Genomic DNA, 26,983 nt, shown 5'->3' with positions numbered 1-26,983 from the left:
ATTTATATTGCATATATCTTCTTTTTTAAAAACCCTTGCCAAAAATACAAACTGCCTAGACTAACAGAAGAGGAAATAGAATTCTTAAATAATCCCATATCAGAAAATGAAATCCAACAAGCCATCAAAGAACTTCCTAAGAAAAAAATCCCCAGGGCCTGATGGATTCACCAGTGAATTCTATCAAACATTCAGAGAACAGTTAATCCCAATACTATACAAACGATTTGACATAATAAGCAAAGAGGGAGTTCTACCAAACTCCTTTTATGACACAAACATGGTACTGATTCCAAAACCAGGCAGGTCAAAAACAGAGAAAGAAAACTATAGACCAATCTCCCTAATGAATATAGATGCAAAAATCTTAAATAGGATACTAGCAAAAAGACTCCAGCAAGTGATCAGAAGGATCATCCACCATGATCAAGTAGGATTTATACCAGGGATGCAGGGCTGGTTCAATATTAGGAAAACCATCCACATAATTGACCACATCAACAAGCAAACCAGCAAGAACCACATGATTATCTCAATAGACGCAGAAAAAGCATTTGATAAAATACAACACCCTTTCCTATTAAAAACACTAGAAAGCATAGGAATAGAAGGGTTGTTCCTAAAAATAATAAACAGTATATATCTAAAACCATCAGCTAATATCATCTGCAATGGGGATAAACTAGATGCATTCCCAATAAGATCAGGAGTGAAACAAGGATGCCCATTATCACCTCTACTATTTGACATTGTACTAGAAACACTAACAGCAGCAATTAGAGAAGAAAAAGAAATTGAAGGCATCAAAATAGGCAAGGAGGAGACCAAGTTATCACTCTTTGCAGATGACATGATGGTCTACTTAAAGAATCCTAGAGATTCAACCAAAAAGCTAATTGAAATAATCAGCAACTTTAGCAAAGTTACAGGATACAAAATAAACCCACATAAGTCATCAGCTTTTCTATATATCTCCAACACAGCTCAGCAGCAAAAACTAGAAAGAGAAATCCCATTCAAAATCACCTTAGACAAAATAAAATACCTAGGAATCTACCTCCTGAGACAAACACAGGAACTATATGAACACAACTACAAAACACTCTCCACACAACTAAAACTAGACTTGAACAATTGGAAAAACATTAACTGCTCATGGGTAGGACGAGCCAATATAATAAAAATGACCATCCTACCCAAACTTATTTATCTATTTAGTGCCATACCCATTGAACTACCAAAATATTTCTTTACTGATTTAGAAAAAACCATAACAAAATTCATTTGGAACAACAAAAGATCAAGGATATCCAGGGAAATAATGAAAAAAAAAACACATATGATGGGGGCCTTGCAGTCCCTGACCTTAAACTATATTACAAAGCAGCAGTCATCAAAACAATTTGGTACTGGCTAAGAAACAGAAAAGAAGATCAGTGGAATAGACTGGGGGAAAGCGACCTCAGCAAGACAGTATACGATAATCCCAAAGATCCCAGCTTTTGGGACAAAAATCCACTATTCGATAAAAACTGCTGGGAAAATTGGAAGGCAGTATGGGAGAGATTAGGAATAGATCAACACCTCACACCCTACACCAAGATAAATTCAAAATGGGTGAATGACTTAAACATAAAGAAGGAAACCATAAGTAAATTGGGTAAACACAGAATAGTATACATGTCAGACCTTTGGGAGGGGAAAGGCTTTAAAACCAAGCAAGACAGAAAAAATCAAAAAATGTAAAATAAATAATTTTGACTACATCAAATTAAAAAGCTTTTGTACAAACAAAACCAATGTAACTAAAATCAGAAGGGAAACAACAAATTGGGAAAAAATCTTCATAGAAACCTCTGACAAAGGTTTAATTACTCATATTTATAAAGAGCTAAATCAATTGTACAAAAAATCAAGCCATTCTCCAATTGATCAATGGGCAAGGGACATGGATAGGCAGTTCTCAGATAATGAAATCAAAACTATTAATAAGCACATGAAGAAGTGTTCTAAATCTCTTATAATCAGAGAGATGCAAATCAAAACAACTCTGAGGTATCACCTCACACCAAGCAGACTGGCTAGCATGATAGCAAAGGAAAGTAATGAATGCTGGAGGGGATGTGGCAAAGTGGGGACACTAATTCATTGCTGGTGGAGTTGTGAATTGATCCAACCATTCTGGAGGGCAATTTGGAACTATGCCCAAAGGGCATAAAAGACTGTCTGCCCTTTGATCTAGCCATAGCACTGCTGGGTCTGTACCCCAAAGAGATAATGGACACAAAGACTTGTACAAAAATATTCATAGCTGCTCTGTTTGTGGTGGCCAAAAACTGGAAAACGAGGGGATGCCCATCAATTGGGGAATGACTGAGCAAATTGTGGTATATGTTGGTGATGGAATACTATTGTGCTCAAAGGAATAATCAAGTGGAGGAGTTCCATGGAGACTGGAACAACCTCCAGGAAGTGATGCAGAGCGAGAGGAGCAGAACCAGGAGAACATTGTACACAGAGACTGATACATTGTGGTACAATCGAAAGTAATGGACTTCTCCATTGGTGGTGGTGTAATGGCCTGGAACAATCTGCAGGGATCTAGGAGAAAAAACACTATGCATAAGCAAAGGATAAACTATGGGAGTGGAAACACCGAGGAAAAGCAACTGCCTGACTACAGAGGTGGAGGGGACATGACAGAGGAGAGACTCTAAACGAAACTCTAATGCAAATATTGACAACATAGAAATGGGTTCGAATCAAGAACACATGTGACACCCAGTGGAATCACGTGTCGGCTATGGGGGGTGAGGGGGAGTAAAAGAAAATGATCTTTGTCTTTAATGAATAATGCTTGGAAATGATCAAATAAAATATTATTTTTAAAAAATTCAGGGTTATAACAGCAAAAAAAAAAAAACCTTGCCTTCCACCTTAGAATTAATACTATGTATTGGTTCCAAGAGAGAAGTGGTAAGGGCTAGGCAATGGGAGTTAAGTGACTTGCCCAGGATTACCTAGTTAGGAAGTGTCTAGGTCCAGATTTGAACCCAGGACCTCTCATCTCCAGGCCTGGCTCTCAATCTACTAAGCCACCCAGCTTTCTCCTGCCTATATCTTCTTTGAAGATAGTTGTTTTCATGTCATCTCTCCCACTAGACTGTAAACTCCATGAGGAGAAAGACTGTCATTTGCCCATCTTTGTATCTTCATTTCTTAGCATGTTGCCTGGCACATAATAATCACTTAATGAATGTTTATGAACTGCTTGCCTATCTGCTACATATGCATGTCATTGGCTTAGTTTCTGATGGCTGAGCAAGACTTCATTAGAACATATTTGTCAAAATCCTAGCCCAAACAACAGAAAACCAGACTCTCTAGTCTTGCTTACCAGGAAACCAAAAGGTAAGTTACCACCTTACTTTCACCCATCTAACTGACTAGTGGCAGAATCAGGTCTCAAAACCAATGCATATAATGCCTATCCAGGAACTTGTTCCACTACACTTAGACATCAAGGAAAGAAAGCTCATTGACTCTACTTATATGACCAGGAAGGTCACATCCAGCTCTTAAAATTTGTGATTCTGTGATCCTTTGATCTTTGGTAAAATTCTTTTTCTACTTTTTACTATTCATGTGATATGGAAATATCACTTCAACTTTCTGTGCTTCCATTTCCTCATCCATTAAAAAAGTGAAGAATTGTATTAAATTAGGCTTCTCAGATGCCTTCAAGATTTCAGTCTATAATATTATTATCCTATAATCTTTGGAATAATAGAAAAACTGGTAGGAGTCTTAGAAATTATGTAGTCCAATGCCTGCATTTGAAGATAGGAAAACTGAGCTTCATAAAGTTGAAATTATTTGACCAATTACAACATAACTAGGAAATACCAGAGATATGATTCCGCTCCCCACCCCAGGTCAGTACTTAACATCCATGAAACAGCTAAGTAAAAATAGAAATAATTCATAAAAGAGATTAAGTGCTATATGAATTCAAACCAAAGAGGAGCAAATGAGATGGGTCAGTCCAATTCTTTATGATGCCATTGTGGGGTTTTCTTTGCAAAGATACTGGAGTGGTTTGCCATTTCCTTCTCCAGCTCATTTTATAGATAAGGAAACTGAGGCAAATAATGTTAAATGATTTGACTGACTTTACACAGCTAGTGTCTGAGATGGGATTTGAACTCATGAAAATGAGTTTTCACAGAGTCACCACCTAACTTCCCCAGTATAGTCCATTGGTCATACTGGTGTTGGCTTGGCTTTTTTTTTTAAACCCTTACCTTCCATCTTGGAATCAATACAGTATATTGGTTCCAAGGCAGAAGAGTGATGAGGGCTAGGCAATGGGGGTTAAGTGACTTGCCCAGGGTCACACAGCTGGGAAGTGTCTGAGGCCACATTTGAATTTAGGACCTCCCATCTCTAGGCTTGGCTCTCAATCCACTGAGCTACCCAGCTGCCTCCCCCCCACCCACCCCCCCCCCCCCCGGTGTTGGCTCTTAAAGAAGGAACCAGACCTCAATAGATGAAAGAGAGAGGAAAGAACAAGAGAGTTAGGGGAAACCAATGTGCAAAATTTGTAGTATGGTTTTAAGTTATTCCTAATCTGACTCCCATCTGCCTTTTCAGGCATTTCGTATTCTCTTCTCCTCATACTCTCCCATCAAACTGACCCAATGAATATTCCCCATCGATGATATTCCATCTCCTTCCTTTGAACATTTTCATAAGTGGTTTCTCATGTATACAGTGCACTTCTCCCTCATCTCAATCTCAAAGAATCCCTGGGTTCTTTCAAAAGCATGGACCTGGTGCCATTAGCTTTTAGATCGTTCCTGATTCTTCCAGTAGTTGGCATCCCTTCCTTCTTGATATTTTGAATTAGCTAATTTGTATTTCTGTTATTCTAGGGCAGCTAGATGGCACTATGGACAGACTGCTAAGCCTTGAATCAGGAAGATTCATTTTCCTGCTTTTAAATCTGGCTTCCAACCACTTCCTAGCTATGTGACCCTGGGCAAGTCAATTGACTCCATTTGCCTTATTTTTCTCAATTGTAAAATGAACTAGAGAAAGAAATGACAAAACACTCCAGTGTCTTTGCCAAGAAAACCTCAAATGCAGTTGGGTTACAAAAAGTTGGATATGAATGAAACGACTGAATACCAACAACAAATTCCTATTATATCTTCCTTAATAGATCACAAACTCTCTGAGGACAGGGACTTTCTTAATTTTCTTTGTCCCCTTAGTGCCTAAAAACATGACTTTTACAATATGACTTATAAATAGTAGATCCTTAATAATTATTTATTTAGCTTAAGTATTTTGGTCACATGAGAAAAAAAAAAGATCTTATTGTGAAAGACTCCGATATTGGAACAAACTGAAGGCAAAAAGAGAATGGGAGGGCAGAGGATGAAATGAAACAATTTTGAAACTTGAACAGACTTCAAGAGGTACTGGAGGACAGAATGGACTGGGATGCTAAGATCCATGGAGTCAAAAAGAGTCAGACATGATTGAATGACTGACCAATTATTGATAGCTTGCAGTTGTTGAAATTCTATTTCTCTTTTCCTTTCTCTTCCCACCTCTGCCCACTGATCAGATGTTAGATGTATACTCCAGTATTACTACCCTTTGACCTCAATGAACATCACCAGCTGGTTGTTTAATCTACACAGAACTTCTAGTGAATCCTAAACTTTAGCTATGTTAATGGCCACATAAAATATGTAATTTGAAAGGAACTCCAAAAGGAAGCAAAAAAGTATCTTCTCTATCAGCCTGCTCTACTTCATGGAATTCCTACTACTAGAATAAGGTTCCTAGAAAATGGTTTATCTAAAGGCAAAATCAAATGCAAACTAAAATGAAATCTGCCTATATTTGAACACCTACTATGTGCCAGGCATAGACACTTTGAGAAATAAGAAAGAATTATTACACTTAACTTTTTAGAGTATTAATCTAGAAGTTATTAACAGTTTTCATCAGGGGTGTCTATCAGAATATCTGGCTATCTATCACACACACAGAGGGGGAAAAAGAGAGACAAAGACAGGGAAAGAAAAGGGAGAAGAGAGAGGGAGGAAACATGGTGGGGAGAGGGAGGAAGGGAGAGAGAAAGAAAGACAGAGACAGAGAGAGACAGGATTAGAGCCAGACAGAAAGAGAGGCAGATGGACAGACAGAGAGAGCGCTCTGACGAAATAAGAAACCAGACAGACAAGGTTTTTATGGGAAAAGAAAGACTGTGCAAAGTTCTGCTTCATAGAGAATGGCCAAGGGAGAGCAGTCCCAGGTCAGATGCTTCAGTGGAAGGTCCCACATATCTAGAGCTGATTTTAAGACCTCAGGACACCAAGACTAGACAAAAGGCTTCAGGGATTTTTGCCTAGGACAAAGCCTGAAAGACAACACATATCTAGACTACTAAAATTATTTTTATTGAATGAATCCATTGTTTTAATGTTTTATAAAGAAATAATTATTTTTAAGCAGCTGGGTAGAGCATGGGTAGAGTGCTAGGTCAAGAGTCAGGAGTACCTGAGTTCAAATCTCTCCTCAGATACTTACTAGTTTTGTGATCCTGGCAAGAGACATGACTTCCCTAAGCCTTGACTTCCTTTCTGTAAAATGGTCATGATAATTGCACCTCCTAAGATTATTGTGAGAATCAAATGAAGTAGTGTGTGTAAATCACCTTGCAAATTTTAAAGTACTCTATATATGTTAGCTGTTAATAAGGTCCTAAATTTATTTTTATGCTTTTATTTTCTCAGTAAACTCTAGTAATCATTAGTTTTCCCCAAACTTAGTAATTATTTTTTTGTGCTCAATATTCCTACTGCCCCTTAAGTATAATATCCCATTAACTTTCTCATCAAATGGGAAATAACTATATATGTATGTACATCTGTTATTTCACATTGCCCTAAGATTTGGACCTTCTTTAGCAGAGCTATGTATTTTGTTTTAATTTAAATAATAAAAGAAAATAGAAAATCATCTTGCTTCTCTTATTCCTTTACCCCGTCACCAACTGTTTCAATTCCCGAGGGATTTACTTCAGGAAAAACAAGGAGAGAGATAAGATGAAGTGTTTTCTTCTTAAATTATTTTTTTAACTTAAAAGGAAATATAATTGCACTAAGAGAATGTTCTCATTTGAGCTGACATCTGCTTAAAACAGCTTGTTCTCCTGCAACAAAAGCCAAAAGAAAATAAAAAATAATAACCTTCCAGACAGAAAGGAGGTTGTACTCTTCTGTGGCCATTTGTTCTAACACTAAACAGAACATGAGAATAAATCTAAGAAAAAATCGCTTCTAGCCACTTCTTTTTTAACCCTTCCTTCTGTCTTAGAATTGATATGAACTATTGGTTCTAAGGGAGAAGAGCAGTAAGGGCCAGGCAATAGAAGCTAAGTGACTTGTCCTGCATAGCACAGCTGGGAAGTGTCTGAGGCCAGGTTTGGATGCAGGTCCACCTGACTCCTACTGTGCTTCCTATCTTTCCCTAACCACATCTTCTTGACAAGGATTTTTCTTTTCCTTCTTTATAAAATGGACACCGATTTAGCATTAGAAATTCTATTATTACTGACTGAACTTGAGTATCATATTAACTTGGAGAGGAGGTAGGGGATGGGAGGGATGCATGTTCATTTATTCAGACAGTCACTTAATAAACATTTTATTGAGCACTTTGTATGTGCCAACCACTGTACTAGACACCACAGATAAGACAAAAGTGAAAAAATTCCTGCCTTCAAGGAGCTTCTAGTTTATTGTCTTGGTTATTTTATCTTAATTTCAAGTATACATCTAACTCCAACTTCACAGTACTTTATAATACTGTATTTTTAAAAGACATCACTTTGAAATAAACTATACTTCACTCTACTATTGTTTGTACCTAATATTCTATTATGGGACATCTAGGTGGCATGGTGGATGGAGTGCTAAATTCAAAGTCAGGAAGACCTGGATTCCAATCTGGCCTCGGATACTTCTTAGCCCTGTGTTGCTGGGCAAGTTTAAGTTTCCTCATCTGTAAAATGAGCTGGAGAAGGAAATGGTGGACTCCTCCAATATCTTTGCCAAGAATGCCTCAAATAGGGTTCTACAGTCAGACATGATTGAAAAACAACGACCAGTTTATTCTTCTACTTCCACTGTCTTGAGTCTATCCTGGTAGAGCATGGTTGTCAAAGTATGCCAATCGTGTAGTATATACTACAAATGTACCATCCATGAATTTAATGCTTCTCTCAAGCATTCAAATGATCTCTCCTAGGGAACTAGTCAACTATCTACTGTCTTGGAAAAAAGTACTGTAATTTATTACCTGGAAACTATGGTCCCTTCACTTCATATGGTTAATATCCAGAGAGCACTGATGTTTAGTGAATGTAGGATCAGACCAATGGTATCCTCATTTCACTTGGAAGAGTCCACACAACTATTTCAATTCTAACTTTGGCATGTTAGTGAATACATTAACCAGGGAGTACTATAAGGCCTCTAATGCATTCTCCCCGATAAAACTCGCAAATTCATTGCTAATTTCTTGAGTACCCAAAGGAAATTAAGAGGTCTACTCAGTTATCTATGATGTAATTTAAATTTGTCCTAATCTGTAGCTAAAGTTGCAGCCTTTGCTGGCTTGGAATTTCTAATATAGTAGTATCAAAGGGAAACATGATCTTTCCCCTGAAGAAGATGAAATCTTTTTTAAAAGATAAAGAAACTATTAAAATGTTGACATGTAATAAATCATTTTCCCAAAAATGTCTTGGGTCTAGTCTTCTTCTTCCTCTACATTCTTTTGATGATTTCATCTATTTCTTTCTCTTTGTCTCTCTATTTCACTTTCTCTCTGTGTCTCTGTCTCTGTCTGCCTGTCTGTCTGTCTGTCTCTCTCTCATACACACATACTTACACACATCCAACTATCATCTCTGCTAATTACTCCTAAATAGTACATATCCCTCTTTGATCTGTCCCATGAGCTCCAGTTCCCTAGCTCTAATTGCCTGATGCATAGTTCCTGACACATAGGAGGTTTTTAATTGATTGATTAAATGTCAGAAATCTCCATCTAGATGTCCTATTAGAATTTAAATTCAATATATCCAAAACCTAAATCATCTTTCCTCTCATTCTCCCTTAACTTTGCTATTTCTTTCGAGGGCACAAGCATCCTTCCAGTCGCCCAGCATCCCAACCTCCACATCATACTTAACTCTTCACTCTCTCTCTTCCCTCTTCTCTAGACAATCAATTACCAAATCTTGTTAGTTCTGCCTTCTCAATGAATCTCAAATTCATTCATTTTCGTCAATCATGCCATAGTCACACTGGTTCAGATTCTCATCTTTCTTACCCAGACTACTCTTTGGTCTCCTTACAACCAGTCTCTCTCCCCTCCAATCCAATCCAATCACCACACAGTTGTGAAATTGTTATTACTAAATTACTGATAGGAACATATCACATTCATACACACACACACACACACACACACACACACACACACACACACACACACACCAGAAGCTTTAATCACTCCCTATTAACTCTAAAATAAAATATAAATTCTTCTGTTTTTCCTTTAAAATACTTCATAATATGTATAACCTTCCTTTGTAAGTAGATAACACATTATTTCCCCTCATACACCCTTGCTCCAGGCAAACTGACCCATTTCATATTTCTCACACAGAACATTCCATTTCCACCTTCCTTTCTTTGAAAAGGAAATAATGTATGTAAAGAGTTTTGAAAATTTTAAAGCTCTATAAAATGCTAGCTATTATTAGAGAGGCTATGGAGAAATAGGAGCACTAATAACATTGTTGGTGGAACTATGAACTAATCCAACCAATTTAAAGAGTAAACTGGAATTATACTCAAGTTATAAAACTGGATATGCCATTTGACCCAATAATAACACTGTTAGGATTATTTTCTAAGGAGATCAAAGAAAAAGGAAAATAAATGATATGTTCTAACATATTTATAGCAGCTCATTTTGTGGTGGCAAAGAAGTGGAAACTGAAGGGATGTACATCAATTGGGGAATTGGCTAAAGAAGTTGGGATATATGATTGTAATGGGATACTATTGTGACATAAGAAATGACAAACAAGATGATCACAAAAAAATCTGGAAAGACTTACATGCAATGATACAAAGTGAAGAGAGAAGAACCAGCAGAATGTTATACATGTTAATGACAATAATTTATGACAATCAACTGTTAATTTGACAATTTTCAACAAGGAAAAAATCCAGGACAACTCCAAGGGACATATGACCAAAAAAAAAAAAAGGATATCCACTGCCACAGAAGGAGCAGATGGAGTCCAAATGAAGATTGAAACCTACCATTCTTCACACTATTCCCACCATGAAATTTTTCTAGTGTAAGCAATATATCTTCTTTTGACACATGACAAACAAGGAAACATATGTACAAAATATATCATACTACCTACTTGCTTGGGGAGGGGAGAAGTGTAATAGGGAAGATAAAAAAAAAGAACGAGATACTGATTTCGGGGCATAACTAATGTGAAAATATGTTTCTCTTGGATAAGCATATTTATCATACTTTATTACATATTTATAACAAATTATATGTATTACATTATTGTGGTGTTATATGTATTTTATTATATATAAAAATGTAAAAATAAATGGTAATTACAAAAAATGGAAATACTAGCTATTATTATTACACAGACTGTCATCTCTTCTCAGGACATTCCTTCCCTCTCTGAACTTCTGCCTTTTAATACTTCTTACTTTGGAGAAAGTTCAATTCATGTTCCACCTCCTTTAGGTCAATCTTGATTTCCTCAGTATAGTAACACTTTCTTAATCTTGTTTGGGGGAAGACGTTTGGAGGAAGAGGGAAAATAGAAATAGTGTAGTGGGGAGGAGGGAGAGAAAGAGAAAGAGAAGAAAAAAACAGAAAAGATCATTGAAGCATTTTAAGTGAATAGAAGAGAAGGAAGGCAAAAAAAAGAAGCATAATAAATGAGTAGGATAACTTTGAAAATTACATTTGACTTCATTGCATACTTTTAAAAGAATCAAAACTTCTATCTAATGTTCTCAATTTTGAGTATAGTCCTCTTTTTCTGTTTTACTATTGTAGGAAAACACTCATTTCATGAGGAAGGGTTGTTGAAAAATGGGTACATGATTTAAGCATAAAGGGTACTATCCTAAGGAAATTGGGGAAGCATGGAATATTTTGCCTTTCATATTTTTAGAAAGGGAAAAACTTATGACTAAACAAAAGCTAGAGATCATGGATAATTTTAATTAAATCAAATTAAAAATTTGAGGCATAAACAAAACCAATGCAGCCAAGATTATTGGGAGAGCAGAGAATTGGGGCTACAGGGGGGAGGGAGTTATAGCAAGTTTCCCTGATAAAGATCTCATTTCTCAAACATAAACAGAACTGAATCAAATTTCTAAGAATATAAATCATTCCCTTGATTAATACTTTCAGAAAAAGAAATCAAAGCTACTTATAGCCATATGAAAAAAGTGCTAAATTACTATTGACTAGAGAAATGCAAATTAAAACAACTCTGAGGTACAACCTCATATCCATCAGATTGACTAATATGACAGAAAAGTTAAATGACAAATGCTAGAAGGAATGCGGAAAGATAGGGGCACTATTGCATTGTTGGTGGAGTTGTAAACTGATTCAGTCATTCTGAAGAGCAAATTGAAATTATGGCCAAAGGACTATAAAACTGTGCATACCCTTTGACTCAACAATACTAGAACTCTACCACCAAAGAGATCAAAGGAAAATAAAATGGACATATATGTGAAAAATATATATAATAGCTTTATTTGTAGTGGTAAATCATTGAAAATTTAGGGGATGTCCACCAGTTGTGAAATGGCTGAACAAGTTGTGGTTTCTGATTATGATGGAATATTATTGTATTATAAGAAATGATGAACCAGGATGGTTTCAGAAGAACCTGGGAAATTTTACATCAACTGTTGCAAAGTGAACTGAGCAGAACCAGGAGAACATTGTACACAGAAATGGCAATATCATGTGATAGTGGACTGTGAATGACTTAGCTATCCATAGCAATACAATGATCCAATATAATTCCAAAGGACTTTATGATGAGAAATACCTTCCATCTCCAGAGAAAGAACTGATGGTATCTGAATGCAGATTGAAAAATACTTTTTTTCTTTCCAACTTTATTATTCTTGGGTCTCTTTTTTGGTTTGATTTGGTTTTGTCATTTTGGTCTGTTTGCTTTCACAACATGACTAATATGTTTTTCATGACTGAACATTTTTAATTTATAGCAAATTGCTTGTCTTCTCAAGGAATTGGAAGAGAAGGAATGGAGAGAATTAGTAATTCAAAAAAGGTTTTAAATGTAAAAAGTGTTAGTTTTAAAGTAAATGAGAAAATAAAATAAATATTAAGTATAGAAAATAAAAACAAGAATCAGAAAGAAGAGTTTCTGTTCATTAGGGATTTACAATGCATAGTTAGGGCACAGGTATACACAAACTATAAACTAATCAGAAAGTTTTAAAAGTATAAATGTATATGGTACAATGCAAACTGTATGCATAAATAATCAAGGGAAACAGAATCATAGAATTGATCAAGAAGGCTTCTAGAAAGTATCCAGTGCTGGGTTTTTTTAAGGGTATAATTGTCATGCTTAGAGGTTAAAGGGGATTATTTACATAATCATCATTATTATAATCATAGCTAGCATTTATATAATGCTCCAATTACACACATTGTCTCATTTTATCTTCACACTAATTCTATTTAATAGGTTCCATTACTATTCTCATTTCAAAGATAAGGAAACTGGGGTTGAGTTTAAGTGACTTCCCAAGGTCACATAACTATATAAGTGTGAGGAAGGATTCAAACTCAGGTCTTCTTCCAACTCTCTACTCTGCTAACTTGCTGCTGAATTAAGTCTCTCTGAACAACATACAACATTTGATTTGGAAGACCAAGAATTTGCATATTAAGATAGAAAAAAAAAAGATTAACTGAGATTATAGCCCCTGATCCAGTGATTAGCCATTTTATAGCATTTTATATAAAATTCAAAATTGAATTTGCCAACAGTCATGGAAAACTAAATTCTCTTGGGAAAATTGAAAGAACCTACATTTTGCTACAGGAAAAAATAGAACATTAATGGAAGTTGCACCATATCTGTCTTTTTTAATCAAAATCTCAACAGGACCCTGAACAGCAAGTAAGCCTTGAAGGCAGTACCACCAGGGGAGAGAGAAAAAGCATCCATTGGTTCCAAACCTATCATTTTTGTCAAAAATGTGTATGAAGAATGATTGAGGTTCAACAAGAATACTGATCATAAGAGAGAAAGTGGCAGATCATTAAGTGGAGTTTTTTAAATATCCTATTCATGAATTCAGCAAGCTAAACAAATGAGTAGGTCAGATCAAATGTCCTTGGGATTCCTTATCCTTGGACTTAGGAGGGCAAATTTTATTCTTCTCCAGAAACATATCAAAACCCAAGTTTATTTTATTTGATGAGGTTGGTGAAAATGGTATAGTTCTCTGCAATCAGGAATAACAGTGTTGACTCCATAGAAATTACTATGCTGTCATTGCCTTCATGGGTGCCCAATAAATCTCTGGCAATGACAAGAGGACATCTCTGTCTTTGCCAAAGCAGTACTATGATGAGATGGAAAGAGCTTTTCTCTTTAAAAGCTATTGTAAATTTGTTCCATGTTTATCTTGTGGATCAGTATATTTTTCTGCTCCCTCAATTTATACTGCTCAAATCTGATTACCACATTTGCAACTGAATTCAAACATAGTTAAGAAGCTAAGTAACTAAACCATTCAGTCAGTAAAGATCACTATGATGATATTTAAATTTCATTTTTATATGAGGATATTATAAAATATTACTATGTTCAAGTGATTGAATTAGAAATGTTAACCCACTTGTGAAATTGGTTTTAAAAATAATTAATACTATTCACCCCAAACAGATGGGGACATGTACTCAGATCATCAAAGGGAAAAAGTAAGGAAATGGCATAGATTCATAGGAGATTAAAGAGATATTTGGTGCTTTTACTTCCTCTCCTCTCATTCTCTTCTAAATCCTCTGCACATTGACTTGCAACACATCACTCAATTGAAACCACTTTCTATTAAGTTACCAATGATCTATCTCTTCATAGTAGTCATGCTCCTTAATTTCTCTATAGCATTGAACATCCTCTCCCCCTAGACAATCCTCTGAGTTTTGGGGACACTGCTCTTTCTTGAAACTTCCCCACTACATGCCCAGCACCTCCTGTTTCACTGCTTTTCAGTGTCCATTGCTCATGTCACACTCATTAAAGTGGGTGTAAAAAAAAACACACAGTGGGTGTAATCTCCAGGTTCTATCCTTGGTCCTTTTCTTTTTTTCTGTCTACACTGTCTTCCTTATTCATCTCATCAGTTCTCATGGGTCCCACAAAGCCATAGTCTCTCTCATGAGCTTTAAACTCAGATCTCAAATTGACTATTGAATATTTTGAAATAAATATCCTTTAGGCATAAAAAAGTCAACACGACCAAAGCAGAATTCAATATATTTTGCCAAAATCCATCCTATTTCTTAACTGTTCTATTGTCTTTGTACTATAGAATGTAGTTGAAAAATAAGTGAAAATGTACTCACTCCCTCCTCTTGCCCAAACTCTCAGAAAGTGGGCATTACTAGCCAGTTTCAGACATTCCTTTTCTCCTCTAATTGGGATGTTCTTATATTCTCATTATCTCCCTCAACTCCACAATGCTTTCTCTGTGTGGGTAGGAGCAGGGAAACAAAAGAGAAGAAATCATGAACTGGTAAATCAGACTGCCCTCACATAAAAAAAGGTGACTACTTTCACCTAATGGGAAAAAACGATTTGCCTTCTTTGGGATATTTACAAAAAATAATATAAATGAATTTCAATATAATTATCTCTGGCCTTTGAGTCCTCGGCCAGGATAGAAGCATGACAGTTTAGACAGAAAAGTCAAAACTGTCACTTTTATCCCTACTTATATAACATGCCAGTCACTGCCCACTTTCTGTCTACCTTCTTTACAGAAAATGAAGCCCACAATGAGGAAATGGGCTGCCTTTGATACTAATTAAAACAGAGTGTAAATGACTTTCAAAAACCCAACCCCCTAGCATAGACATTTGTCACTTCTATCTCATGTAGATCTCTCATACAACTGCTATGCTATTTCAGGTACTCATCACTTTTCTGAAGGACTACTACAAAAACCTCCTTTTTGTGGTCCCTGCCTCAAAACTCTCCCCACTCCAAATCATCCTCCATTGTCTATTCATCAGCCACCAAAGTAATTTTCCTAAAGTACTGATTTGATTATGTTACCGCTGGCTTATTCAGTAAACTCAGCAACAATATTGCTTCTAGAATAAAATACAAAATCCTTTGTCTAGTATTTAAAGCTCTTTACAATTTGACTTTTTCCTCATTTCTTACACATTATTTCCATCAATACACTTGACTTTGTAACTGTACTGGGCTACTTAATCTTTCTCATATGTCGCTCTTTATATCTCTTCATCCGTGCCTTTGTAAAGACGGTCCCCCATCCCTCCTCAGCTACTGGAATCCCTGGTTTCCTCTGGAATTCTGATACAGTGCTGCAACCTTACTCATGAAGCTTTCCCTGATCCCATATGACATTCCTTTCCTGTCCAAAACTACATACCATGTATAGATACAGACATTATGTATGCACACACACACATTGTTTCTTATGTTAACATGTAAGCTCTGGGAGCAGATAGGTGACTCAGTGGTTTGAGAAACAAGCCTAGAGATGGGATATCCTAGGTTTAAATCTAGCCTCAGATACTTCCTAGCTGTATGACTCTGGGCAAGTAATTTAACCCCCATCGCCCAGCCCTTACTGCTCATCTGCCTTGGAACCAATAAAGGTTTTTTTCCTAATAAAATAAAATGTAAGCTCTGTGAGGACAAGAACTACTTCAATTTTGTTTTTATATTCCTGAAGGCTTAGTGTTGTGCCTACAACACAACAGACACTTAATACCTGTGTGTTGATGGATGGATGGATGCATTCTTTAAACAAGGAAAAGATAGAAACTAAAATTGAAGGAGAAAAGTGATAAAGAACTATGATACTTTTCTTTAAACACTGCATGCTTTTATTAGGTTAATAAAATCACTTTTAGAATTTATGGTAGCAGCTAGAAATAGGTCAAGGTCACAAAGTTGTCGATGTAAAATGATTCATCACCTTTAAAACTTTTTTTAAAACCTGTTCACCAATTCTAGTATGGCTTGAACTTAAGAAAATTGTTTAGACAGACAACAGAAATCCACTTTAACCTAGCTTGTTACATTGGCTAAATCATGTCCTCTGAAATGTAACTACTATAGTGTAAGAAATCCAATAAAGAACTTGATATGATTCTGTTGTCCTATTGAGTGTTCCTCTCTTCCTTCAATACCAGGACCACTACACATCCATCGAATATCTAGTGATAAACACGAATGGACAAATTGAGATAAAAAGAGTGAAGGGTTGAAAGAATGTGATAGTCTGAGGCTTTTCCTCCTATATATAGCTAAACATTTCCTCTTACAGAGAAGTGAAATGAAATTACATAATATCATGGTGTCATGCCACCTTCAAAGAATGACAGTGCTTCACTAGTAGTCAAACAAATCAATATTTGACATTTACTCAATGAAATACAAATTGAAATTAGTTAGCTTCACTTTTTATTCAGCAAATTCAAACCAGCAATCAATCCTTCTGCATGTATAGACTAAGGAAGTGGGCTTAAAATTGATTGCTGTATTCCTCTGCTAATTACAGTATACAAGCAAATGAATAATCAATTGTTAACTCTACTCCTCCTGTATTCATTTTTATGAACAAAGCAGTTCTGTCAAAGATCAACATTATTTGTTTCCAGGCAGAGCCTACTAAGAACATTACCTAAGTGGTAATGTCAATGATTTACTGGTAATTAAAAATACTCTCTTATTTGATAAACAAATAGAAAACTTCCCTTGCTATTCTTAAGCAATTGTTTGTAGAACAGTTTTTGATTCTATCAGAAGCCTGCTTAGTAGGGATAAGCAGCCTTGGTACTTTTCACTGGGACTGTAAAACTAGAGCTTTCTTAAATTCAAACTACCAGGGAATACAAAACTATGGTACAACAGTCTCAAGATTAGAATATTTGCAAATTTGCAAAACTTGCAAAATTAATAAAAAGTCTCTTTTTTCCCCACTAAAGATCCAACCAATTTATTCCAATAGATAGCAAAGTCATCCAGTGCATCTTAAATGTGATTGAATTTTAAATTTACAAAAAAAAATAGAATCCATATGAGCAAAGTCACAGAAGAAGCAGATAAGACATGTTTGGACTACAGTGAGTACTGGAAGAACAAGGCTCAATCAGCAAGCATACAATGATTTAGGAAACTATTCTGCAAAGCAAGGTATATACCTGCTTTGAATTCTGGTTTCTCTAGTATCTGTCAAGGGGCAGATAGGTGGCACAATGATTCTAGTATCAGGCCTGGAGTCCAGAAGACTCATCTTCCTGAGTACATATCTGACTTCAGATATTAACTAGTTATGTAACCTTGGACAAATCATTCAACCCTGTTTGCCTCAGTTTCTTCATCTGTAAAATGAACTGAAGAAGGAAATGGAAAACCACCCCAATGTGTTTGCCTAGAAAATCTCAACTCGGGTCATAAAGAGTTGGACAAAACAGAAATAACTAAACAACAACATTGTAATAAATTAGGCACTTTGAAAGGCTTATCTTTCAAGACTGTCATTTATCTTTCATTTATTGTACCATAGCAAGAGAGTAGTTACTGCAGTATTAAAAAGGACATATAAGGCAATTGGACACAGCTAAATTCATTTACTAGTCTATTGCCATGGACCATTTACCATTCATTAAAACAAATAAAGGAATATTTATTTATTCCTTTTAATGAATAAAGGAACATTTCTTGATACAACATAGGAATAAAGATGAGTAGGGTTTTTTGTTCATTGTTTTTACAAAAGATTTAAGTCAAAGTTACAATTACTTTGATTTTGGATTTAAAGTGGTAGAAGTTAAGATTGCTAATATTTTTGAGTTTCTAGGAGAACATCAAATTATTGGGTTTTTTTTTTAACTTTAAGACGCTATATTCCTTGAGGTAAGTCTATGGGAAATTATATCATACAGCTTCTATACAGAAATTATACATAATTGTGTAACATACAGTGTACAAAACTAAATGGATTTCCCTGGAGATTGCTGAATTAATTATTGCTAACTGGAATAAAAGCAGAAACTATGGGCAGAGCATAAACCTTATCAGAGTATCCAAACCAATCAATGCTGTCAAACCATGGGATACCTTCAAGTCTAAACCTCAGAGGTGGTTCTGGGACCTCTCAAGCTACCCCAAAGAGAACCAAGTCATTCCTGAGAATGCTTGACAGTTTTATATGATTTTGAAGTTGAGTTAGCTTAGTAATTCAATCACATATGCCTTAAAGTGGAAATAAATGTTGAGAACTACTCTTTTTATTTACATCTATAAATTGTCAATATATAAAACACATCTTACATTCTTTACATGTGTAACAACAAGTACTAGTTATTCTAATACTAGTCTCAATATGATTCTTTGGTAAAATACTTGGGGCCCATAATGTACCCCCAACATTAATGTTTTCATACCTTAAAGAAACCTTCAGAAAATCAAAGATTTATTATACAGCTTGTCTAAGAAACTCTCACAGAAAAATGTATGTATTTCCATGGTTTCCCCCCCCTCCATCATTCAGTGTTTCAGAATGATGTGCTTATTTCAGAGGTGTGCAAAGGTAAAGTGTTCTCTGTAGGACGATTTAATCCATTATTCTGTCTTAATAGAGTAGAAAGTGGCATTATTGTCCCACTGTTTGGGGCTCTTTCATACACACTTAGAAGTCTTTCACTCTGGGGTGCACTAACTTGATAATAATACTCCTTTAGTTCAGAGTCTTGTGTATGAAAATTAATATTTCTCAACTGAGAATGGTGCTGATGGATGCTACTTGAAGAAAATGCAATCTTATATACATTGTCACAATGTGATGAAAGATTCTTGCTTTTGGGGTACTCTTGAATTAAAGAGGATCTTTTGGGATCCTTAAAAGTTCTTCTTTCCATACTTACTGGAACACCTTAGGAATGAAAAAAGAAAGAGTTGGCTTACTTTTAAACATTGTGGGGGAAAAAAATCACACTTGAACCCAATGTTGCACAGCAGTATGTTAGAAATATAATCAACCCATGTTTATCAAGGAACCAGTTTTCTAGCCATTTTATGTTTCATTTTTCCCCACTTTGGGCTTTCCTATCCCCTCTTACTTAGCATCTATACGTGGAGATGTGTTATGGAAACAAACAAAAGTGAAAGTCAAATTAATCACTTCTTTTGTTAACACAACTGATAACGATTTCATGGAATGAAAAAGTTGAAACCACTAGCTAAAATGAGGTTTGGAGTTTGTAGTAAAATTTTATTTATCCATGCTATCCACATCTCTTATTCCTAGAGATTATCAGACTTTGATATAAAAAGTAAATATGTTGCCTATAGTAACTCTCCATATCTCTATCTGTTCAAAGACTAGCCTGTTTATGACCTGTCTTTACACTCCTTTGTCATTTTTTCAGTGGTCCAGCTAAAGCAATTTTACAGACGAATGTAACACAGAATGCAATAACATAAATAAAATAAAGAACTTGAGAAATCTTATTTAAAGTCCAGGAGAGAATACTCATTGAGAATGTGAATTGGCCCCACATTCATTAGGCAGAGTCCCGTGATATTAGGAGAATATAATAAAGTTAAAGCTTGGAAAACATTTGAAAAATGAAAATAAATGTTAGGATATGCTATAGGGCTGACTTAGGGAACACAGGGACTCAGAGATGGAATTGTTAGTGACAAAGGGAGAATGATAAGTAATTTACTCAAGAAAGCCTGATACACCAGAGAAAAAGGAGGAACTTGCTGTGATCATAAATACAAATGATGAGCTTACATGGGTGAAGGATGATTGATTGAAATGGGAGGGTGGTGAGGGAAGATGGCTGAGGCTGATAAAAGGTTTGCTCTGTGGGTGAAAGGTGAATTGGGAGAGAGAAGTATTATTCAGGAAATTGCTGTACTAAGCATATTTTAGCTAATTAGCATGATGATTATAATGATGAGGAAATTCTAAATGAAGTATTTATTTTCCATTTCAATTGTTTTCTAATTAATAGAGAGCAATTACTATGATAAACTCAATCAGAGATTAATGTTTGGAGCATGACTTGATATTTAGAAGCAGTTATATGGCACAATGGATAGAGCACTGTATTTGGAGTCAGAAAGTCCTGAATTCAAACCTTGCCCCAGACATTTACTAGCTGTTTGACCCCAGCCAAGCCACTTGAACTCTCTCTGCTTCACTTTTTTTCAACTACAAAATATGGATAATAATAGCACCTCCCAAGGTTGTTGCAATTATAATATTATATTATAGTTATATAGATTATGTTATCATCTATTATATTGATTATATATTACTATAGAGATATAGATTATAGATATATTATATTATATTATATTATATTTAGAAAGCACTTGACAAACTAAGTGCTATACTAATGCCAGCTATTAATATTGTTATGCTGTTTTGTATCAATCACAAGATATGTTGATTATGTTAATAATATAGTTAAGTGTTGAAGAGTAGTAGGCACACACAGCCTTTGTGACTCAGTCCTATTACTTCAGAAAAAAAAATGACTAAGGGAACTGGGGCATTAAAATATTACTACCTGCATGCTATATAGCCCAGGGCAGTTAGTGGCAGAATGGCTAGAATGCCAGGGCTGGAGTTAGAAAGATTCATCTTTCTGAGTTCAAATGTGGGATCAGACACTTACTAGCTATGTGACCCTGGTCAAGTCTTTTAACTTTTAAATGGAGAACTGCTTCTGTATCTTTGCCAAGAAAACTCCAAATGATGTTACAAAGAATTGGACAAGATTGAACACATCATCCCAGGCCATTCTTGCACATAACTGAAGTCAATCAGGAGTGGAAGCAAATTTCAATATATGAGGATAAACAATGAGATCTACAGTATAACCTGCTGAAAAGTCAGTATTCACCTGTTGTAGGTAGAGATATATTCCCTCTATAAAAAGACTATGTGGAGTTATCGAGAGACAGTCACTAGTGTCAAGCCTACAACTGAAGTTGACTCTCAACAATTACTCTACCTACTCAAAAGGGAGGACTAGACTGGAAAGAGAAATAGTTTGAGTTCAAAGTGCTAGTCTACCCCCCTGATTCTTGCCAGTCTGTGTCTTGGGTTCAATGAAGTGAATAATAACATTATAGTAATTTCTAATGAAATGTCCATCAAGTCACAGACTCAATCCCTAATTACTTTCAAGAAAATGTACTCTTTAAAATGTATTAACTGATCATGCTATACACTTAATTTACTATAACCTTTTTAATTTACTGTAATTGAAGAGAATATTATCCAAGAGAGAGAACTAACTTAAAAATAACAAAAATAAAGGACAGGGATAGCATTGGTTCATGGAACAGTCTTGTATTATCGTTTTATAAGTAGTATGTAGAAACACATTCTTAATGAAAATCAACTTCTCAGGTGACACTATAATCTTCCAAGCAGCAAAACAATCTAATCCAGCTGCTTAAGGAACCAGCATAATCTTAAACTGCATTGATAGAAGTACATGATATCAAGAGAAGAAGAAATATATTGTGGTGCTGAAAATAACATCTGGAGTTTTGCCCATGCTGAAAATGGTGCTCTGGCCTAAATGAATTCCCAGGAATTACTTTCTGAAAATCTTACATGTACAGTCAAATTCCGTTCCTAATATGCTTGACATTTTGTCAGTATCACAATGTAAAACAGTATCAATTATCATGACACACAAATTCAGTTTCTTTCTCCTTTCTGAGCCAGCAGGAGTCAGCAATAGACTTCCTTTAATGTCACATTTGTGACCACTTGCTAAATCTTGCTCTTTTAGTCAGTATAGATATATGAAGATGATGCTGTGAGATGGAGAGCTCCATAGTTAGAAGGTACACACTTACCAGCTTGCTTTTCAGCCATCTGAAGGGATATTTTCTTCATCCTTTCTCCACCAATATCAGAATCACTATCATTATATTCACTGTCTCCTTTCCCACTGTCCTTCACACTGCATTCATCTGGACTTGACTGGGTACTAGAAGTCAAACAGAAGGAATTACTGTGGTTACATATAAAAATGTTAAACATAAAAAATGTCAAGCATATTGCTGAGACATAACAATAAATATTCTGAAATTACCCTAAACTTGCAGCAGATTTATCCTCTTTCCATGGAGATGTAGAATGAAAAGGAGCTGAGACTGAACCCTATTAAAGAGAGGTGAGGTGAACATAGCAGTTAATAATTTTTCACCCTTAAATATCAAAACCCTCATAGCAGTCATGTGAAACTCTTCCCTAAGACATCATTTAAACCCTTCACTGTGGCTGTTTTAAAACTGACCTTCAGAAAAAAATGTACAGAACACATAAACATCCTTGTGCCTACAAAAACATCAAATCCTCAGATCCAGAAGTCTAGTGGGGAGTGGATTTTCTCCGCTAATTAAAATACACCCCACCTCTACCACTGGGATTAGCAATTTGAAGTCTGATGGGGATTGAATTTTCTCTGCTCATTAAAATACTTCCCACCTCTAGCACAAGGATTATCACTGCATTAATGCAAGCTCCAGTAGCCACTGAGTCAGAATTTTTGTGGGAAGGGCTCTTACTAGGATTCCAAAAGCTGGAAGGCGGGGCTGTACCTTGGAAGTCTCACTCCTCTCTCCAGGTGAGGGAGAAAGGGAAACCCCACTGTTCCTGGAATTAGATGAACTGACAGTCTCCACCTCTTCCTCCTCCTCAACTTCATCAGTGACAGAAAGAGGGTAGGATTCCGCGAGGCTCTCAGAGTCCTTACTATCCGACCCTCTAGATGACCTCTGGCTGCCAGATGTCCAGCTCTCTGTGCTGGCCAGTCCTGATCTCTTGCTGCACTTGAAAAATACCTTTCTCCCGATCAGGCCCCTACCCTGGTACGACGACGCTACAGTGACAATGGCCACGAGCAACAGCCCACAGCCACCCGCCAGCACTCCGATAAAGATAGTAGAGAGGTCAGGCCTGCGTCCAGTGGCTCTCTGCAGTCGCCCCTTCTGCAACCCTGCCTGCTCCTCTCTGGAAGGCGGCGGCAGGGGTGGAGGTGGCACCAGCACCATATTTCCACCAGGGGGCGAAGCAGGAGCAGGGACCAGCATTAGGGTAGTGGTGCAGGAGAGAGAAGGCCTCCCGTTGTCCTGAACTGTTACCACCAAGGTCAGAGGATCAATGGGCCAAGGTGACAGCTGCCGCCTCAGCGACAGCTCGCCAGTGTGCGGGTGCAGCGCCAGCGCTCCGGGGTCGCCGTCGCTGTGGGTAAGGCTGTAAGTCAGCTCTGCGTTGGGACCCTCGTCCTCGTCACGGGCCTGTACCCGGGTGACCAGGAAGCCTGGGGGAACACCGCGGGGCAGTGGCACTAGGGCTGAGCCGTTGGAAAGCAGTGGGAAAATCACCTCTGGAGCATGGTCATTCTGGTCCTCCACCACTAACCGCACCACGGTCTGTCCCCACTGAGATGGAGAGCCACCGTCACGCGCCTCCAGCGCCACCTCCAGCTCTGCTAGTGCCTCCCGGTCAAAGCGCCGCCGAGCCCTCAGTACCCCACTGTCCGAGTCAACAGAAACGTAGGCGGACACTAGGTCCCTGTCCTGACCTTCTTTAGTCTCCAACAGCCGATAGGTCACCTTGCCATTACGGCCCAGGTCTGGGTCCCGAGCAACTACCGTAGTGAGGTAGGCACCCGGGAAGTTGTTCTCCAGCACTGACACTTCGTAGACGGGGCGCGCGAAGAGTGGCGCGTTGTCGTTCTCATCTGCCACGCGCACCGTGTAGGGCCTCATTGTGCTCAGTGGCGGGGAGCCCAGGTCCTGGGCCACCAAGGTCAAGTTGTACTCGGGGATGCGCTCACGGTCCAGTGGTGTAGTAGTCAGCACCAGATAGCTGCCAGCATAGGCTGGCTGCAATCTGAAGTGCTCATGTCCATAGAGGGCGCAATGCACCTGCCCATTGGAGTCCGAATCCCTGTCCAAGGTGCTGACCAGAGCCACAAGGCTCTCCTGAGCAGCCCCCTCTGGGATGAGAGAGAGAGCCACCCCAGACTGTGGGCCTCCAGGTTCTTCCCAGGAGGCCGAGACAGGGGCAGCGAAGGAGCTGGAGTAGTCAGAGGCAGTGTTTACAGCCATCACCAGTGGGATAATAGTTATGACCGGGGCATTATCGTTTACATCGAGGATGTGCACGATGACCTTGCAAGTAGAAACCCGGGACCCTGGGCCTTGGTCCTGAGCCATGACATCCAGCTCATAGGTCTCCTTCTGTTCGTAATCTAGGGGTCTGGTCAGAGTGAGGTGGCCTGAGCGTGGGTCCAAGTGGAAAGGGAGCTGCGCCTCAGGTGGAGTCCGTCCACCGAAGAAGAACACTACGTCACCACTGGGACCCTCATCTGGGTCTGTGGCGTCAATGTCAAGCAGCAGGGAACCCTCAGGAGAGTCCTCCGACACCTCTACCTCGATGAAAGAGCCCAGTGGGAAGACTGGGCTGTGATCATTGGCGTCCAGCACCCGAACGCTGAGGACTGCTGTGGCGGAGCGCGGAGGATCTCCCCCGTCCTGGGCCACCAATTCCAGGCTGTAGTTGGCCTGGCTCTCACGGTCCAACTCCTGCAGAAGCAACAGATCAGCATATTTGGCGCCGTCAGCTCGAGTCTGCAGCTCCACGCGAAAAAAGCTGTGTGGCTCGACCAGACGCAAGCTCTGGAGGGCATTGGAACCCACGTCCTCGTCCACTGCCACCTCCAAGGGGATGCGGGTGCCCACGGCTGCACTCTCTGACACCTCCACGGGGATCTGGGAGCGAGGGAAGCGGGGCGAGTGATCATTGATGTCTCTCACCTCCACTTCTACATGTATCAACTGGGAGAAGCTGACTACGTCGAAAGTCAATGTGCATTGCTGGGACTGTTGGCATAGCTGCTCTCGATCAATACCGTTCTCCCCGACAGTCAACTGTCCATCATCCTCACTCAACCGGATCAGAGAGGTGTTGAACTGCTTCATCAGGCGAAAATTTCTAGGAACCATACCAGGTGAATCAGCCCTGGTGTGTGCAGAGAGGACCCCAATGACCGTCCCGGGGATCTCTTCCTCATAGATGTGGTAATTTACTGTTTCTGTGCGAAACCCTGCCACCAGCATCCATACTAGCCACAGAGAGCTCAATCTACTACTGCATAGAGGGACAGTAGGAAAACTGAGCTTTTTCTGAGACATCTTCTTTGAGACACACACACACACACACACACACACAGAGAGAGAGAGAGAGAGACAGAGAGAGAGAGAGAGAGAGACAGAGAGAGAGAGAGAGAGAGAGAGAGAGAGAGAGAGAGAGAGAGAGAGAGAGAGAGAGAGATGGCTGCAGAATCTCTATAGCTGCAAACTTGAAATAATCCTAAGAGTTAATTCCAGAAATACTTGCCCTATGTTAAATACATGTGCCATCAGTAAACCCTTTCAGCTGTGTAATCAGTTTACTCTGTCCCAGCCAACACAGTGCCTTTTATGAGCCCTACCCCAGAGGTCACATAGTTTAGAATATGCAAATGAGTAACTTTTCTGACCAATCCTCCTTTTCCGGGGTCTCCAAGGTCACTTTAACCCCCCCCCTAAACAGACGCACAAAGCAGGCTCTAAGAGCTCAACAATGTCTCCTGCAGATTACAGTGGGTTAGCATAAATCCTGGAAAAGTTTGTATATTAGGAGAACTCACTTGCTTTCTATATATGTACTTTTCATAACTTTCAGGATGAGCAAGCAGGATTTTCATCCTCTGTATTACTCCCAGAGAACAATTATATAATCCTCTGGTGGGGGCATGATTACTTTTCTGGGATGCTTTGAAATAATATGTATACTACTTTGTTCAATCTGATTTTGGCTATCTATTCTGGAGCTTTGTTTTTGTTTGTTTTTCTCATATTCTTTATTGACTGGATCTATGGTACTACCTCTTCAGTGTCTGCAAATGCCCAATCAGGAAGCAACAATTTTCTAAAGTAATCATTTCTGAATAGCTTTCCTCCAGCAAAGGAATCATTAATGATGAAATTTCAACCCCTTCCTCTTCTTTTATGACAGTGATTACTTATCTATGATAGCAGGAATGTCAGGCAGGGGGAGAAAAATGTTACCCCAGTTAACTACAAACCAATGCAATAGGGAATGCTTAGGGTAAGAAAGGGGTTTGAAAGAAAGTATTCTAGTTAGTCTTGCTAGAAATTGCCCTACATCAATTATTTTTAAAGGCCCATGGCTGAAGAAAGCCACGGGTGGTCTGATTTGCTGAAGGCTACAGAAACATTAAACCATCTGTTCAAATCACAATAAATAGTTTCATGTTAAGTGCCCTTTATGTGTGAAGTGCTCTAAATGCTAAGCAGCCCAACTTGCTAATGATGACTCTGTTACTAATTCTATTGAATTGTCAACAAGGCAGAATGTCCTACAACAAATAGTCAGGAACAAAATCAGCACAGAGGCTGCATTTATATGCTGAACCTAATTTGAAAATAAGGTATGCAAACGGCGTATATTGTCACTGATTCCTT

General features: G+C 38.0%; 1 protein-coding gene across 1 annotated transcript; it reads right to left on the bottom strand.

Annotated features, from left to right (window-relative positions):
* Nucleotides 1-16,267: 16,267 nt before the first annotated feature.
* Nucleotides 16,268-25,998, bottom strand: LOC100013698 (protocadherin-8-like). Its single transcript, XM_056806910.1, has 4 exons — nt 23,048-25,998; nt 22,540-22,607; nt 22,301-22,434; nt 16,268-19,343 (listed from the first exon to the last, which is right to left on the bottom strand). The coding sequence occupies exons 1-4, from the start codon at nt 25,646-25,648 to the stop codon at nt 18,967-18,969; spliced, it is 3,180 nt and encodes a 1,059-aa protein (XP_056662888.1). The 5' UTR covers nt 25,649-25,998; the 3' UTR covers nt 16,268-18,966.
* Between the last annotated feature and the right edge of the window lie 985 nt (nt 25,999-26,983).

This window comes from Monodelphis domestica, chromosome 8 (assembly GCF_027887165.1).
Source record: "Monodelphis domestica isolate mMonDom1 chromosome 8, mMonDom1.pri, whole genome shotgun sequence".
NCBI lineage: Eukaryota > Metazoa > Chordata > Mammalia > Didelphimorphia > Didelphidae > Monodelphis > Monodelphis domestica.
Note: the sequence above shows the minus strand (reverse complement) of the source record. Positions and strands in the feature narration are given on the sequence as shown.

Excerpts from the sequence above, each read along its gene's own strand:
- LOC100013698 (XM_056806910.1), bottom strand. The coding sequence starts at position 25,648 with ATGTCTCAGAAAAAGCTCAGTTTTCCTACTGTCCCTCTATGCAGTAGT. Across the intron at positions 22,608-23,047 it reads AGAGGAGTGAGACTTCCAAG|GGTTCAGTCTCAGCTCCTTT; the intron begins GTACAGCCCCGC and ends TCTCTTTAATAG. Across the intron at positions 22,435-22,539 it reads AAATCTGCTGCAAGTTTAGG|TACCCAGTCAAGTCCAGATG; the intron begins GTAATTTCAGAA and ends TTTGACTTCTAG.